Below are 17,239 nucleotides of genomic sequence, written 5' to 3'. Positions count from 1 at the left end.
GGGAATGTAAAATGGTGCAGTCATTATGGAAAACATTATGGAGGTTCCTCAAAAAATTAAAAATAGAATTACCATATGACTCAGCAATCCCACTTCTGAGTATATATCCAAAAGAATTCAAAGCAGGTTCTCAAAGAGATATCTGCACACCTATGTTGATTGCAGCATTATTCACAATAGCCAAGAGGTGGAAGAAACCCTAACGTCCATCGACATGAATGGATAAAGAAAAGGTGGTATATACGCACAACGGAATGTTATACAGACTTAAAAAAGAAGGAAATCCTGGGACTTCCCTGGTGGTCCAGTGGGTAAGACTCCACGTTCCCTGTGCAGGGGGCCCGGGTTCGATCCCTGGTGGGGGAACTAGATCTTGCATGCATGCTGCAACTAAGAGTCGGCATGCCGCAGCTAAAGATCCCGCATGCTGCAACTAAACGATCACGCATGCCGCAGTGAAGATCCCGCGAGCTGCAACTAAGACCCAGCGCAGCCTAAATAAATAAATAAAATACAAAGCCACTTAAAAAAAAAAAAAGGGAAATACTGTCACATGCTACAATATGAATGAACCTTGATGATATATGTTAAGTGAAATAAGTCAGCCACGAAAGGACAAACACTGCATGATTCCACTCATATGAAGTATCTAATGTAGTCAAATCATAGAAACAGAAAGGAAAAAGGTGGTCACCAAGGGCTCTGAGGAGGATTTACTGTTGAAGAGATATATTGGGTTGGCCAAAAAGTTCGTTCGGGTTTTTCCTTCCCATCTTAAGGAAAAATCCAAACGAACTTTTTGGCCAATAAATAGTTTCAGTTCTGCAAGATGAAAAGGTTCTGGAGATCTGCTGTACCACAATGAGAATATACTTGACACTACTGAACTGTACACTTAAAAATGGTTCAGATGGTAAATTTAATGTGATGTGGTTTTTACCACAGTTAAAAAAAAAACGAAGAAAGAAATGGTAACAAATGGCAACCTGAAACTTAAAAAGTCAGTCTGTCAATCTTATAACGTCTAGATGAATAAAAGACAGTCCATACCTACTGCTGCCAATTAGAATCCAGAAGGTCATTTCATGTTGATTATAAATGAATGATTCAAAGAAGTATTAAAAAGGTATGAAATGAGGCTGAGAATTTCATTTTAAAGTTCTAAAAAGCCCTGCAAAACCAATTTTCTTAAAATTCACAAACAATAAGTACATGAAACTCTATCTGATGAAACACAATGCAAATTTGCTTGGTGAAGGATAAGCCTTTATGTATAAACACTATATATTTAAAAGATAAGACGGGATTGTTACATTTTCATTCTGAGTCACAATGCAGCATCAAATCTACTCTCACCAGACCAGTGGGTATCCCAGCACACCGCAGAGCATACTCACACCCAGAATCCCCAGTGCACATAAAGCAAGTTAGCATTTTAATGAACTTTACAAGTTCTTCTAACAAGCCCATGAGGTAGCATTGCAGAAAGAATTTCTTTAAGGTTTTCTATGCTATATTACTACCAGATATTTCATTTTTTTAGGGCATACAAATATAGAAAACTGGCCTGGCATATAAAATACACAATTTTAATATGACAACTATGAGATTATAGAAAATTAAGAGCAACCTATGCTCTATCTGACAAACATCTGAAGCTCCACCGTTAGGCATCATTTAAAAGTACGAGATTATCCAAATTTTACTGATAAAAATTTAAGCTCAGTACAGCAATCTGAATTTTGCAATATTCCAAGCCTATTCATTTTTTATATAGGTTATGCTCCCACTTGTTTTTTCAAAAGAGAAGTTTAAGTAAAAACACAAAATGGCGCACTGCGGCTTTAGTGAATGAGATTTCAAAGACTATATGACTACAACTAAAAAAACGCACAATAATAAATCGACATGGTTCCTGTTTTGGCAACACACCAAATATTGTGCTTTTATAAGCTTTAACTCAAAGGAGAAATTTTAAAGTGTCATATAAAAGAGTAATACTTATTTTAGCATCTGAGCCAGAACTGCTTTCAGAGTTCATGTAAGGCGCTTCTTGCCTACCTTTTGGCTGTGGCAGGTACAGCGGTTTCTTTCCTGGCCCCCGAGGGGGCTGGCAGGGAGCCACTGGCTTTCTTTGGTACCACAGTGCCGTTGTTGACGGTGGTTCTTAAAGGCAAGGTCTGCACCAGTGGTCTTGCTGTAAGACAAGCAGAAAAGGCAATCAGAACTTTCGCCTTTTCAAGGGAACTCCTTACAGGACTTAAGATAATGTAGAAAGAAAAAGGACGTCCACTTCAAATGCCAGCAGAATCGACAAAGGTGCAAAGACAATGGAGCTTTTCAACAATGGTGCTGAAACAATGAACCCAGACACCAACCTCAGGCCTTACACAAAAATTAACTCAGAAGGGACCACGGGCCTATGTGTGAAGTGCAAAACTATAAAACTTCTAGATGAAAATATAGGAGAAAAATCTGTGTGACCTTGGGTTTGGTGATGGGTTTTTAGATACAATACCAAAAGCACATCCATGAAAGGAAAAACTGATAGCTTGGACCTCATTAAAATTAAAACAACAAAAACACTTTTGCTCTGTAAAAGACATCATTAGGAGGATGAAAAGACAATTTATAGACTGGGGGAAATATTTGCAAATCACATATCTGATAAAGGACTTGTATACAGAATATAAAAAGAACTCTTAAAATTCAACAATAAGAAAATGAATAGCCCAATTAAAAACATGGGCAAAAGATCTGAACAGAAACCTCACCAAAGGATATATACAGATGGCAAATAAGCATATGAAAAGATGCTCAACATCTTTTATCATCAGGGAAATGCAAATTAAAACAATAATGAGATATCTCTATTACACCTATTAGGATGGCTAAAATCCAAAACACAGAAAACATACCAACTGCTGGCCAGGATGCAGAGCAATAGGAACTCTCCTTCATTGCTGGTGGGAATGCAAAATGGTACAGCCACTTTGGAAGACAGTTTGGCAGTTTCTTACAAAGTTGAGGCTTATAAATTTTATCATAGGATCCAGTAATTGTGCTTACACCAAGTATTAACCCAAATGATTTGAAAACTTATGTCTACACAAAACTTTCATTTAATATTTATAGCAGCCTTATTTATAACTGTGAAAACTGGAAGCAACCACGATGTCCTTCAATTGGTGATGGATAAACAAACTGTGGTCCATCCAGACCATGGAATAGGATTCAGGGATAACAGGAATGAACCAATCCACACAACCATGGTTGAGTCTTAAATCCATATTGCCAAGTGAAAGGAGCCAGTCTGAGAGGCTATATACTGCAAGATTCCATTTAAAATGACATTCTAGGGGCTTCCCTGGTGGCGCAGTGGTTGAGAGTCCGCCTGCCGATGCAGGGGACGCGGGTTTGTGCTCCGGTCCGGGAGGATCCCACATGCCACAGAGCGGCTGGGCCCGTGAGCCATGGCTGCTGAGCCTGCGTGTCCGGAGTCTGTGCTCCGCAACGGGAGAGGCCACAACAGTGAGAGGCCTGCGTACCGCAAAAAAAATTTAAAAAAATAAAAATAAAAATAAGTAAATAAATAAATAAATAAAATGACATTCTACAAAAGGTTAAACTATAGAGACAGAAAGTGGATCAGTGGTTGCCAGAGACTGGGGGTGGTGTCACTAGGTGAAGCAGAGATTCTTCAGGGTGGTAAAGCTATTCTGTGTGATATCGTAGTGGTGGATGTGTGATGCTATGCATTTGTCAAAACCCACAGACCCTTACAGCACAAAAAGTGAACCTTAATACATGCAAATACAATAACAGTCAGTAAGGAGATGGGGGAATCCCATGGCGGAATGCAGACTGTGACAAAAGAATCTAACCGCATTGCAAACATGCAACATAACCTCACGGAAGGGGGTGGAGCGGAAAGGTGCAGACAAAGTAATTCTGGTAATGAGCAGAGACCGGGAGACTACAAAAGGAACTGCACATAAGCACTGTATTCTAGTTGGTAAAGTTGTTTTCCACAGGGCCATATGGTAGGAGCCAGGCTTCTCACTGTTGGAGAGGGAGGTTACAGACCAGCAAGGGGGGAAGGCTAGAATGAACCAGGTGGAATGGAGAAGAGGCGACATCAGTGTGAACTCACGTCTAGCTTAACAGAGACAGAGACACACAGAGACGTAATTATAGGTAAGTCTGCGTACACGCGTTGTATAAACACATCTATGTCCCAGCTCTGTCTGCTGAGAGACCCGGGGCCCAAACCTGGGTTTCTAATACCATTCTACAGCAAAAGGAACCAGGGCTCCTTGGGGAAGCACCTGAATCCAGGGCTGAGACAGGGCACATCCAACATGAGCCTGGACCATCTTATGGCGCCAGAAAGTAAGGAAGTGCTCACAGAACCCACACTGACGGGGGTGTGGCTAAGGGACCCAGGAGCCAATGGGAAGAGCCAAAGCTGCAACAATGTAAGCAACAGAATAAGTAAAGCAGTACTGGATTATACCCCCAACTATCAAATAAATATCCACAGGTCCACATTGATATAAATACGTGATGGAATAAATACATGAGGAGGACAAATCCCCAGGCAGAAGAATTCTGAATAATTTATGTAGACACTTTGTCCTTGAGACGGTGGAGCATATTCTCCACTCCTTCCGTGTGGGCTGTGCGTAGTGACTTCCTTCTAAACCATGCGGTGCGGAGGTGTGGCGAGAAGGAGAAACCTGACAAACACGTCTCAGGTGATCAAGGTCAACATCACCAGTGGCAAGTCATGTTCACAGTACACATCCTTGGTAGATGTGATGAGAAGGGCACCTTACCTCTGTGGTCTTCCTCCCTAAACCCACCCCTAGTCTGATCATGAGAAAAAAGTCAGACAAACCCAAATTGAAGGACAGTCAATGGATTACCTAAGCAGTACTCCTCCTCAGAACTGTCAAGGTCATCAAGAGCAAGGAAAATCTGAGAAACTGGCAGTTCAGAGGAGCCTAAGGAGGCCTCATGACTAAATGTAATCCCAAATGGGATCCTGGGACCAAAAAAGGACATAAGGGATAAACTAAGGAAATCTGAATAAAGTACGCCCCTTGACTGATAATAATGTATCAATATCGTCCCATTAGTGTGACAAACGCGCCAGGCTAATATAAGATGTTAACGGTAGGGGAAACCGGGTGCAGGAGATACGGGAACCGTCTGTGTTCTGCCTGCAACGTTTCTGTAAATCTAAAACTACTCTAAAATTAAAAGTTTATTTTAAAATGCTAGCAGAATTTATTTTGTTCATCCCAGAATTAAATCTACCTCAGTGCAGGCTCTTAAAAACACGACCAGTGACAAAACTGCCTAGAATGTCAAAATTTTAATATACGGAAACTTTTCAGTCCCTAAAGCTGAGGGCCAGACTACCTTTTTTTTTTTAATTGTGAAAGAGAGTTTTAAAAGCCACAGTCAGGGGCTTCCCTGGTGGCGCAGTGGTGGGGAGTCCGCCTGCCGATGCAGGGGACACGGGTTCGTGCCCCGGTCCGGGAAGATCCCACATGCCGCAGAGCGGCTGGGCCCGTGAGCTATGGCCGCTGAGCCTGCGCCTCTGGAGCCTGTGGTCCACAGCGGGAGGAGAGGCCACAACAGTGAGAGGCCGATGTACCGCAAAAAAAAAAAAAAAAAGCCACAGTCAGGTCCCTCCAGCCAGAGCAGAACACCCTTCTCCACTCTCTCCAAGCTCTCTCTTTCCTCATCCCCTGAACACCTGCTCCAGCCAAGGCCCTAGACCAGTGCTCAGAGCTAATATTCCACAGTGAAAATACCACAGTTCCAAAACAGAGATCCTGAATCTTTCCTAACACACACGATATGCTCCCCGTGCTGAGGTCCACTCTCTGTCGGGACAGAACCCTTCCCAAGTAGGAAGAAATGCCATCCTCACCTCACCTCTATCTCCTCTTTCTACTTCACCTACCATTTCAGTCTCCATTCTGTCTTTTTTAAAAAAAATACATGTACTGTGTTAGTGTCCTCCCCGAAATTCACGTCCACCCAGAACCTCAGAATGTGACCTTTTTAGGAAACAGTGTCTTTGAAGATGTAATTGGTTAAGACGAGGTCATACTGGATTTGGGGGGGCCCTGAATCCAATGGCTCGTGTCCTTTTAAGAAGCCCATGTGTATATATGTACATATAATGGAATACTACTCAGCCATACAAAAGAATGAAATAATGCCATTTGCAGCAACATGGATGGAACTAGAGATGATCATACTAAGTGAAGTAAATCAGACAGAGAAAGACAAATACCATATGATTACACTTATATGAGGAATCTAAAATAGGACACAAATAAACTTTCCATATCTAAACATGATTAGCCACTCAAGGAAAAAATGTTGCCACCATAAAGAAAAGTTTTGTAAAAAAACAGTATCTCCTAATGTCCAATCTCAACAGGTACTAGCTTGGATCATGAGGACAGCAGGACACAAGAACAGCCATAATGAGTCATTTTTCAGACAAGCGATCTCAGAAACTGCAGAAGAGAAACAGCACCAGGGAAGGTTCAAACACAATTTCCTGCTCATCAGGTGCTAAGATAAATGGATCCCTGGCTTTGAGATGATACCAAGATATGAGACATTCTTCCAGTTCATAAAAGATTTTTTTAAAATAATTATTTTAATTGTTCTTAGGGGCAAAACATAGATACATAGCACTGAAAGGAGAATTTCTCAAAATAAAAGGAGAATGAGTGATACATGATATGTGTTTAGAATGCATTCATTGGAAGGGATATCGGGATGGCTGGAGGAGCACAGAGGAATAAAGGGCAAAGAGTCTTGAGTTAGGACCTACCCATTCTCAACTCGGCTTTACTACGTAGCCTTGGGCAAGTCACCTTTCCAAGCCTCAGCTTCTTTGTAAAATAGGATAACAGTGCCCACCTTGCAGGGCTGCTGTGAGGTTTTGGAATGAGGAGTGGCAAGCTGCATAGTGCCCTGCATGTAGCAGCTCGTAAAAGGTGGTAGCTATTACCCCACGGCCACGCCCAGATGATGAAATGCTCTGTTTTGGACACTGGGATGCAATCTCGTATCTTGAATACAATGTGAGAAGAATTAAATGCAGGATTTCAGTTATGAGCAAAGGTGCCTGAGGCAGAATCAGGTCCAGTGAGTGCCCCCACTGCATCCTACACACACACGGAGGGGTCGAGGAAGACCCCAGACAGTTCTCATGCCCCAAACGGTTGCTTTCCTCCTCGTGCCCAGGCAAAGTGAGAGGGGGGAGGAGAGTGCAGAAGGAGCTCAGGTCTGGGAGTCGGGGGCCAGGGCGCGAATTCCAGTGTGTCCTCGACTGGCAGTGCGACTGCAGGCAAGGCCCTCTGGGCCCCATTTCCCTATCCCATAAAGGAAAGACTTCAGTCTATAAATGCTCTAAGGGTGGCTCTTCGTGCTCTGAAATCTATGATCCTAATTCATGTGAGAAGAGCATTCAGGAGAGAAACACCCAAGTTTCTGTGGGACTTTTCACACCGCGTAAGTTCCCTTAGACCCACCAACCCACCAGAAGTGAAGGAGAGGAGCCACTGAAGTGGACAGGCCTCGTCAGAGGGACAGATGCGGTCACATGCACAGTGTTCATGGCCCCCAGTTTCCTGTTACCGTGCGTACTATTTAGTATAAGGTCCCCATAAACTACCTCGAGTTAACATCCCTGAAAAATGACTCCAGGGCTTCCCTTGTGGCGCAGTGGTTGAGAGTCCGCCTGCCGATGCAGGGGACGCGGGTTCGTGCCCCGGTCCGGGAAGATCCCACATGCTGCAGAGCGGCTGGGCCCGTGAGCCATGGCCGCTGAGCCTGCGCGTCCGGAGCCTGTGCTCCGCAACGGGAGAGCCCACAACAGTGAGAGGTCTGCGTACCGCAAAAAAAAAAAAAAAAAAAGACTCCAGAGTTGGGAACTGAAAATCTCTAACATGGGACATCCCCGGCAGTCCAGTGGTTAAGACTTCACCTTCCAGTGCAGGGAGTGCGGATTCGATCCCTGGTCAGGGAGCTGAGATTCCACCTGCCTCGTGGCGAAAAAACCCAAAAAAACATAAAGCGGAAGCAATATTGTAACAAATTCAATAAAGACTTTAAAAATGGTCCACATCAAAAAAATCTTAAAAAAAAAATCTCTAACAAAGGTATTCAGAATCTCAGGTCTAAAGCGTTCACAAATATGCCTGAAATAAAAAGGTTTCATCTTTCTAAACGGGAGGATTGGAATACTCAGACTTCCATGAAGTACTGTCTGTGGCAATATATTTCTAAAACTACAGTTGATGTAAATATAGAAATTCAAGTACAGGTAGTCAAACCTACTAATGCTTATTATTATGATACTGTCATAATCTAAAGATGAAGAAATCCTTTTAACTTACATCACATTAATAACTCAGTGTGCAATATTTGATAAGTAAAGCTTTCCATTAGGTTTCACAATAAATTTAATTATGCAAAGCATGACCATGTATGTGAGTATGTGTAGAAATTCAAAGTTTAACTTTAACACACCTGCCCATTATGAACCCAGAATTCCTAATTATCTACTTCGAAATTGAAAAGATGTCTATATTTGGAACTGGAGAAGGCAACTTGCTTTTGCTAAATTGTCAGACAAAGTAGATAATTACTTATGTGCTGGGGAAGGTTCCCATCACTGATACCTAGCAATATTACAAATGCATTTATCCTTGGATCCAGCAATCCCACTTCCAGGAACCTATCCTAAAGATATACTGCCAAATAAAAAGAAATGAAATTGAGATATTTGTAGTGAGGTGGATGGACCTAGAGTCTGTCATACAGAGTGAAGTAAGTCAGAAAGAGAAAAACAAATACCGTATGGTAACACATATATATGGAACCTAAGAAAAAAAAAAAAAAGGTCATGAAGAACCTAGGGGTAAGACGGGAATAAAGACACAGACCTACTAGAGAATGGACTTGAGGATATGGGGAGGGGGAAGGGTAAGCTGGGACAAAGTGAGAGAGTGGCATGGACATATATACACTACCAAATGTAAAACAGATAGCTAGTGGGAAGCAGATGCATAGCACAGGGAGATCAGCTCGGTGCTTTGTGACCACCTAGAGGGGTGGGATAGGGAGAGTGGGAGGGAGGGAGACGCAAGAGGGAAGAGATATGGGAACATATGTATACGTATAACTGATTCACTTTGTTATAAAGCAGAAACACACCACTGTAAAGCAATTATACTCCAATAAAGATGTTAAAAAAAAAGATATACTGGCAAAAATAAAAAATGCCATACACACAAGGCCAATTATTTGTAAAACAAAAGACCACCCATAGGGAGTGACACATGCCCACTTTTTTCTACTTTTATATGCATTTCAACATTTTCATAATACAAAGTTTAAAAATAATCTTTCTCAGTCTCTGAAAAACTGAATATATCTACCAAGCCTTTTCTATAAATCACTAACGAACACCTATTTAAACTGGGGAAGGCAATTAAAGAGGAAAATGGAAGAAACTATAGCATGTTCTGTCTAAAAGAAAGCACAAGTTATTTTCTGTAATTAACCAATTTGTAAGGAGAAAGATAAGGAGAAAGCACAGTAGACGAGAGAGGGAAAAATTGCTAATTTGGTTAACCAGGATAAAGAACTAAGTTAAATATTCATTAATCTCATTCACTGCAAAGAACTTAAAATTTTTTCATTTGTTAGTTGCACCTAGCTAATAAAATTTGTGAAAGGACTATGACACAATATTTTATACAATTATATGCTGAATATGATTTGTTGTATTTGGGACACTTTGCAAATCAAATTAAACCTTGAAAAAAAACTCATTTCAAGTATATACTTATTCATTTCTTAAATATTTGGTTTGATTTGAATAATGCTAATTTAAATAATACTGCTAAGAGGCACATGCACAGCCAAGCAACACAGATGGCAGAAAGAACGTCTGTTCAGCCAGGCCTTAGGGTCTAGTCCCAGATTTTCCCTAACCAGCTGTGTAACCTGGGGCAAATTATTCCATCTCCTAGAGGCTGCTTTCTCATCTGTAAAATGGGCACAATAATACCTACCTCAAAGGGTTGTGGAGAGGTGAAATGAGCTAATACATACAAAATATCTATTGCAAAGGCCTGTACCCACCCAATTAATAAATGGTAGCTACAAGAATTATTATGACTATCAGGGTTAAGTGTTAATGTAGCAGAGGCTACTTAAAGACAACCTGCAGTCAGCTTTCAACACCAGTTGCAGAGACTAAATTCTGACACCAGATTTTGATGTCCTGGAACAACGGGACTGTCTTGCTTGTCAGCATCTCCAGCTGAAGGTTTTTGCTTATATTTATTCACTCTCCGATCTGTTAATTAATGGGGCTATTAATATAAAGAACAGAAAAGTTTGCAAAAGGTGCATTCAAGTTTTTTAAAAGGCAAGCTGCCAAAGACAGTCTGAGCTCCCAAGCAAAATCTAAAATGAACAACAGGAACTCTTGCTGGTTAATGCATAGTGAAGCAGACCATCCCCACATACATGGGACAATGACTGTATTTTAAACTACATTTTACACTGAAATCCTGTAACACTCCCCTAGCACTGAAATGGAAATTAGCCGTGCATGTCTACAATGGATCTATTATGAATTTAACTCCACACCATGATTCCTTCTCTTCTTTTTTAAAAAAAATTTATTTATTTTATTTATTTTTGGCTGCATTGGGTCTTCATTGCTGTGCGCAGGCTTTCTCTAGCTGCGGCGAGCGGGGGCTGCTCTTCGTTGCGGTGCACAGGCTTCTCATTGCAGGGGCTTCTCTTGTTGTGGAGCATGGGCTCTTCAGTAGTTGTGGCTTGTGGGCTCTAGAGCGCAGGCTCAGTAGTTGTGGCGCACAGGCTTAGTTGATCCGCGGCATGTGGGATCTTCCCTGACCAGGGATCGAACCCGTGCCCTCTGCATTGGTAGGCGGATTCTTAACCCCTGCGCCACCAGGGAAGGCCCTCCTTGTCTTCTTGAGAACACACGTGAGCACGCTCCAGCCTCCGGACATTTGCTCTGAGCTCTGCTATTGACCTTGGTGCAGTGAAGATCAGCTCCGGTGGTAAGAAAGGAGTCATTTTTAAAACACAAATTCCTTCTGCTTATTAAAGAATACACACCAAAGAAAATTTAGAAATGAAGTAAAAGTATAAAAAAGAAAAAAAATCATCATCCTCCCACTCAGAAAAAAAGAAAGATAACTCTTGGTATACTTCTCTCCATTCTTCTTTGCATAGATTTTGTCTATTTAGTTGAAAAATACAACATATCCAATTTTATATCCTGATTCTGCCTTTTCATATAATACACAAGCATCTTTCCTGTTGTTACCAGGAACACACACGTTTTTAAAAATTACGTGGCTTTCCATCATACGAGGATCCACAGTTTTCCGGCCATGCCCCTACTGCTTGCTTTTGCTCAACTGTTTCCTACACAATTTTTCTCCAGTATACGTAATTCTGCAAGGAACTCCCTTGTTCATCACACGATTTTCTGTATTTACACTCAGAATAGCAAAATAATGGTGTCTGTTCACTGCACTCTGTGCCCCCAGTCCAACCACAATACTGAAAAAACTTTAATATCAGCAAGAATTTTAAGAGTACAGGCCTCCAGAAACGATTTGATTTGCTTTTCTCCACTGTATGGTAGCCCAAGCTCAGTATAGTTAGAACATCACGAATCTTCCTATCTGAAAGTAAATCCCACCTGAACAAAGCAAACTTTGCAGGCTGAGCTTCTCTACAGTCGAGATGCATGACAAGGCAACAAGTTCTTCATATGTCTTTTTTTTTAAATAACAAAAGCAAAGGAAAAGGAGAATAGCGATCCTAAAACCCAGGGCAGTATCACTGGGTTAAAAAGAGGCGGAAAATTAGCACAAAAAGCCAATCCCGGGGACAGAAAAAGGTTACCAAGAAAAGGTAGAGTCTGAGACATAACTCTGTCTCTATAAACTGTGTGTCCACAGGCCTCGCATTTTACAGGGTTGGCCACAATCTTTCCTCTGTTTCAGGAGGCCTTGAACTTGATCTGTTAGTGAATTATCTTCATGAGACTGCAGTTCTCATTGGTGTACTAGTTAAGTCACATGAAGAATGATGATAAAGTAAGTCAAAGTTTAGATGTCAGAACGCCTTTCTTCAAATAAGTGAAGTACCATCGTGAAAAGGATAAGAGTTATTATCCGTGGTCCCCCAGGCAATTACTAAGGCCAGTGAGTGGACTCTGCAGTCTAACGGTTCAGGATGGCTGCAGAGGGGATGCTGTGCTCACCATGCACTTCCTTTAAGCTGACCCCCACGGATGCTCACTGCCTTCCAAGGCAGCCTGTTTCTCTGTGGCACAGCCGTCCCTGTCACTGGGCAAACAGCACAAAGGTGTGCACCAGAAGCTCAAAACACTGAGCCCTAAGCTTCTGACAATTAACCTTGGGGGGAAAAAATCACTTAATATCTAAAAATTAGAATGCCATGTGTCCAGGCTACTTCAAGCCTGTATTAGGATGGCAATCCCAAAGAATGACAAATGATAATAATAATGTGGCCTTCTAAGAACCAAAGGAGGTTTGTCTCAAAGCTGTCTTGTCTAAATATCCCCTAACTAAGCCACAGCTATGGAGTGCCAGCTGTCCAGATAGAGGTGCACATACCGTGCCAACATGGCACTCTCTGAAAGAGAAGCAGTGACCCAGGGCTTCTTAGGGAATCACTCCCCCTTCTCCCCTCTGCTCCCACCACCCTCTAACTGCATATGAAGTAGGGAGACCCACAGCCCACTGAATTCAGGGCATGCCGCTCACCAGCTTTCTTACAATCTTTTTTCTGTTTCTTGGTGTGACTTTGGCTCTCGTGCTTTGGTTTATTTTCACTTTTGAAAATAATGTTATAAAGAAACATCAGATCTAACTATGAAAAAAAGTTACAAGTTTCTAAAGTTCAAGCTTTACTCTCAATCAAGAAAATAAAACTCCTGGGCAGTCCCCTTGTATTATTTTCCCCCCTCCTTTTTCTAAAAATAGAAGTTTTAGAAGCCTGAAGTTGTATATAAAGCAACGACTTCAAATGTACCCTTTAGGATAGGTAGTCATCAGATTTATTTTTGGAAAGCCGAGTGGGTCAAGAATACCTAGAATAACCTGGTTTCTATTTAAAACACCCTAATTGCTTTGTAACTTGGGAGAAAAAGATTATTTAAAAAGATTATTCAAAATGTAGACATCACCCAGTGTGTATATCTCACATGGAGCTGGTGATAATTATCCTGAAGGACAAGGAAATAGATTTCTTTCCATAAACGTGTGAAAATGTATCCAAGACCAGAGAAAAAACTAACATATGCAACATCAAGACAGTACCCTCTCTTGACTCCAAGGAAAAGATGGTAACTGTGAAATAATTTGTTAAATCCAAGCAAAATAAGAAAGTTAATTTTAAGGGGACATTTATATGCCGCAGACTCAAAATGTTTTAACTAAAGGAATTTTACAGCCAAGATGAATTCTGTTTTCTAGAGTTAGCCATGAGGAAAAGCCGTTCTGGCAAAAGATGAGCAATGCATATTGGTTGAAAGCAGATGTCAGGGCACTAACTAGGAGGAGAGAAGCTTTTACGAGGTGTTTTATTTCCAAAATTGTAAGAAGAGGGTCACTACAAAGTTATTTAAAGCACAAATATTGCTTTTTGTTTTGTTCCCAGGCACCACTGGGAAATGAAATGGTGATTTAAATGTGCCAGAAATCCACTATTTATAGGTATAGAATTCTGTTGTAGGCTATGATCTTCTGGACAAAAGAAAAAGGGATTTTAAAAAAACAGGAGGCTTTGCCCCAGATGAGCTTACTCGCTAGAAGGTGGAGGGAAAGTTGGTGATGAGCTTCAGGGTTCTGAGCAAATCAGGGAGGGGCCTGCCCGCCTCTGGGTCCCAGTCCTCAACTCAGAGCTTCACATGTGGCATGTGATCAAGTAAGTGTTTGCTGTGCTGAACTGGACAACAGTGTAAACTGAGGACAGGCTTCCCTGGTGGCACAGTGGTTAAGAATCCGCCTGTCAATGCAGGGGACACAGGTTCGAGCCCTGGTCTGGGAAGATCCCACATGCCGCGGAGCAACTAAGACTGTGCGCCACAACTACTGAGCCTGTGCTCTAGAGCCTGCAAGCCACAACTACTGAGCCCGAGTGCCACAACTACTGAAGCCTACACGCCTACAGCCCATGCTCCACAACAAGAGAAGCCACCGCAATGAGAAGCCCATGCACCGCAATGAAGACCCAACGCAGCCAAAGAACTAAATAAATAAAATAAAAATCCTTAAACTGAGGACAGAGAAAGAGATGAGAGTCACCGAAAGTTTCTAGGTGAAACAGCCTCCACAGGGGCCCAAAGAATCGTGTTTGCTTTGGTTTTCGGTTTTGTTTTGCAAGCTCTCTCTATCCCAGAGAGTCTGGATAAATGACTGTTCTCTGGTCCACTGTGGACATTCCTTCCTTGACTCAACCAGCATTTACTGGTCACCTACAACTGTGCACCACTGGGCTACAATTCACCAACGTCCAGCCAAAAAATACTGTCACACTTTGTGTGATGATTTCAACAATCCTAAGACTGCTTCACTGTTTTTCTAAGCTTGGGTTCTCTGTCAATATTAAGACAGCAACATATTTGCTGGAGCAAGAATCTGCAGTGAGCTACCATATGATCCATCAATTCCACTCCTGGGCATATATCCAGAGAAAACCTTAATTCGAAAAGATATGTGCACCCCTATATTCACTGCAGCACTATTTACAATAGCCAAGACGTGCAAGCAACCTAAGTGTCCATCGACAGAGGAGTGGATAAAGAAGATGTGGTATATATATAAATGGAATACTACTCAGTCATAAAAAAGGAATGAAATAATGCCATTTTCAGCAATATGGATGGACCTAGAGATTATCATACTAAGTGAAGTAAGCCAAAGAAGGATGAATATCATATGATATCACTGCTATGTGGAATCTAAAAAAAATGATACAAATGAACTTATTTACAAAATAGAAATAGACCCACAGACATAGAAAACAAACTTATGGTTACCTAAGGGGGAAGGAGGGGGAGGGATAAATTAGGAGGTTGGGATTAACACAGACTCACTACTGTATATAAAATAGATAACCAACAAGGACCTACTGTATAGCACAGGGAACTGTATTCAATATTCTATAATAACCTATAAGGGGAAAGAATCTGAAAGAAATAGATATACAGGTATGTACGACTGAATCACTTTGCTGTACACCTGAAACTAACACAACACTAAGTCAACTATACTTCAATCAAATTAACAAATAAGGATACTCAGAATGAAAGGAAAAAAAAAGAATGTGCCACGAGCCCGGTTCCCGTGAGTCTCGGATGCCCACCTTTGGTAGGTCCTTTCCTGTTGAGCACGGCCTGCTGTTCCTCGGTGATGTTCAGCCGCCGAACCACATCGGCCAGAGCCGACTTGAGCAGCTGGATGTCGTCTTCCTGCATCTGGACTTTCTGCTCCAGGGAGGCGATGCGGTCTGTCACCTCCATGCTACTGGCGGCAGAAGCGCTGTCATCTAGACCGAGGGAAAGGGGCAAATGAGTCTCAGCTGCTCCCCAGAGAAACCAGACTAAGAAACACACACCAACATGTTGCTATTATGTAACACAACAATATTTAAAAGCTGGAGACCACTGCTTGTAGGCAGAACTCATGCGAAATCTTTTTTTTAATTAATTAAATTATTTATATCTTGGCTGCGTTGGGTCTTCATTGCTCTGCACAGGCTTTCTCTAGTTGCAGCGAGCGGGGGCTGCTCTTCATTGCTGTGCGCAGGCTTCTCATTGAGGTGGCTTCTCTTGTTTTGGAACATGGCCTCTAGGTGCGTAGGCTTCGGTAGTTGTGGCACGCGGGCTCAGTAGTTGTGGCTCACAGGCTCTAGAGCGCAGGCTCAGTAGTTGTGGCGCACGGGCTTAGTTGCTCTGTGGCGTGTGGGATCTTCCTGGATCAGGGCTCGAACCTGTGTCCCCTGCATTGGCAGGCGGATTCTTAACCACTGCGCCACTAGGGAAGTCCCCGTGTGAAATCTTTTAACATTACGAAGAACTGCACTGCTTCATTCTGCTACCGTCTTTTCATTCTCTAGGTTTGTGCTTTTCTTTTTTTTTTTTAAACTGTGGTTTTAATTGTCATGATATTTTTCTAGATTCAGGCCATTTTCTTTTCCGTGATATCAGAGAACCTCAGAACTAGAGTGGATATTAGAATACATCTACTACAACTTCCCACACATGGCAGAAATTGACTGCATGGTCTTCTAGCTTTTGTTCCAGTGATGCTGACAGGTTGTGCAGATAATCACAGGGCCATACTATCTTCCAGTCAAGACTCTTAAGGATTGGCTATTCTGACAAAGCAATAGGAGTGGTCAAATCTGTTTGGTAAGCACACCCTTACAGCTAGAGTGATCATGGTTTCTTATCTAGAGGCACTAACTCCCAGTTCCTTACCAAGGTCTACCAAGGCCCTTCATGATCTTCCTTACCTCTCCAACCTCATTTTACATCCTTCTTACCTTCTGTTCCCATGCTCCAGCCACACTGCCCATTCTCTCCTACTTTAGGGATTTGGTATCTGCTGTTGCCTTTGCCAGAAGCATTTCTCAACCAGATTTCTTTCATGACCAAGTTCTGTTCTTTCGGTCTCAACTCAAATGGGAGTTTTTCAGAGAACCTTGCTAATGACCTTCCTTTAAGCTATTCCTTTCAGTCATGTCCACCTTATTTCTTTCTTTCATAGCATCACTATGACCTAGAATCATCTTGCTTGTTTGCTTCCTGTCTATGTCTCCCAACTAACATGTAAGCATCATGGAGTCTCTTCTGCTTCCGGGTATGAGAAACCCCTATTGGACAGCACCCCCTGCAGAAAGTAATTGTTAAGCCTGGAAATTATACAAATAACAGCAGAAGTACTGGAGCGTGGACACAAGCATATAGACTCTGGTGGGAGTTTGCACTCACTTGGTAGAAGGCAGATGGGGAACTATACAAGTAAACTCCCTTCTTTACAGCTTTGAGCCCAGGGCTAAGTGTTGTATACAATGGGGGTGAGGACACACTCAGCAAACCCTGTTGCCTTTTTGT

The 17,239-nt window shown here is 42.1% G+C and overlaps 1 protein-coding gene across 5 annotated transcripts in view; it reads right to left on the bottom strand.

The window, feature by feature from the left end:
* The window catches only part of EML1 (EMAP like 1), a 139,655-nt gene that overhangs the window by 64,014 nt on the left and 58,402 nt on the right, over nt 1-17,239 (bottom strand). For 4 of the 5 annotated variants that reach the window (XM_082620207.1, XM_082620203.1, XM_082620204.1 and 1 more), the window contains exons 2-3: nt 15,487-15,669; nt 2,062-2,197 (exon numbers count right to left, since the gene is read on the bottom strand). In XM_082620207.1, coding sequence (XP_082476333.1) covers nt 2,062-2,197; nt 15,487-15,669 — 319 coding nt within the window. The remainder of the gene's footprint in view (nt 1-2,061; nt 2,198-15,486; nt 15,670-17,239) is intronic. The other variant, XM_082620206.1, reaches the window with a different exon arrangement.

This window comes from Mesoplodon mirus, assembly GCF_964341445.2.
Source record: "Mesoplodon mirus genome assembly, chromosome: 4".
Lineage (NCBI taxonomy): Eukaryota > Metazoa > Chordata > Mammalia > Artiodactyla > Ziphiidae > Mesoplodon > Mesoplodon mirus.
The sequence above is the reverse complement of the archived record's forward strand: the minus strand, read 5'-3'. Positions and strand labels throughout refer to the sequence as shown.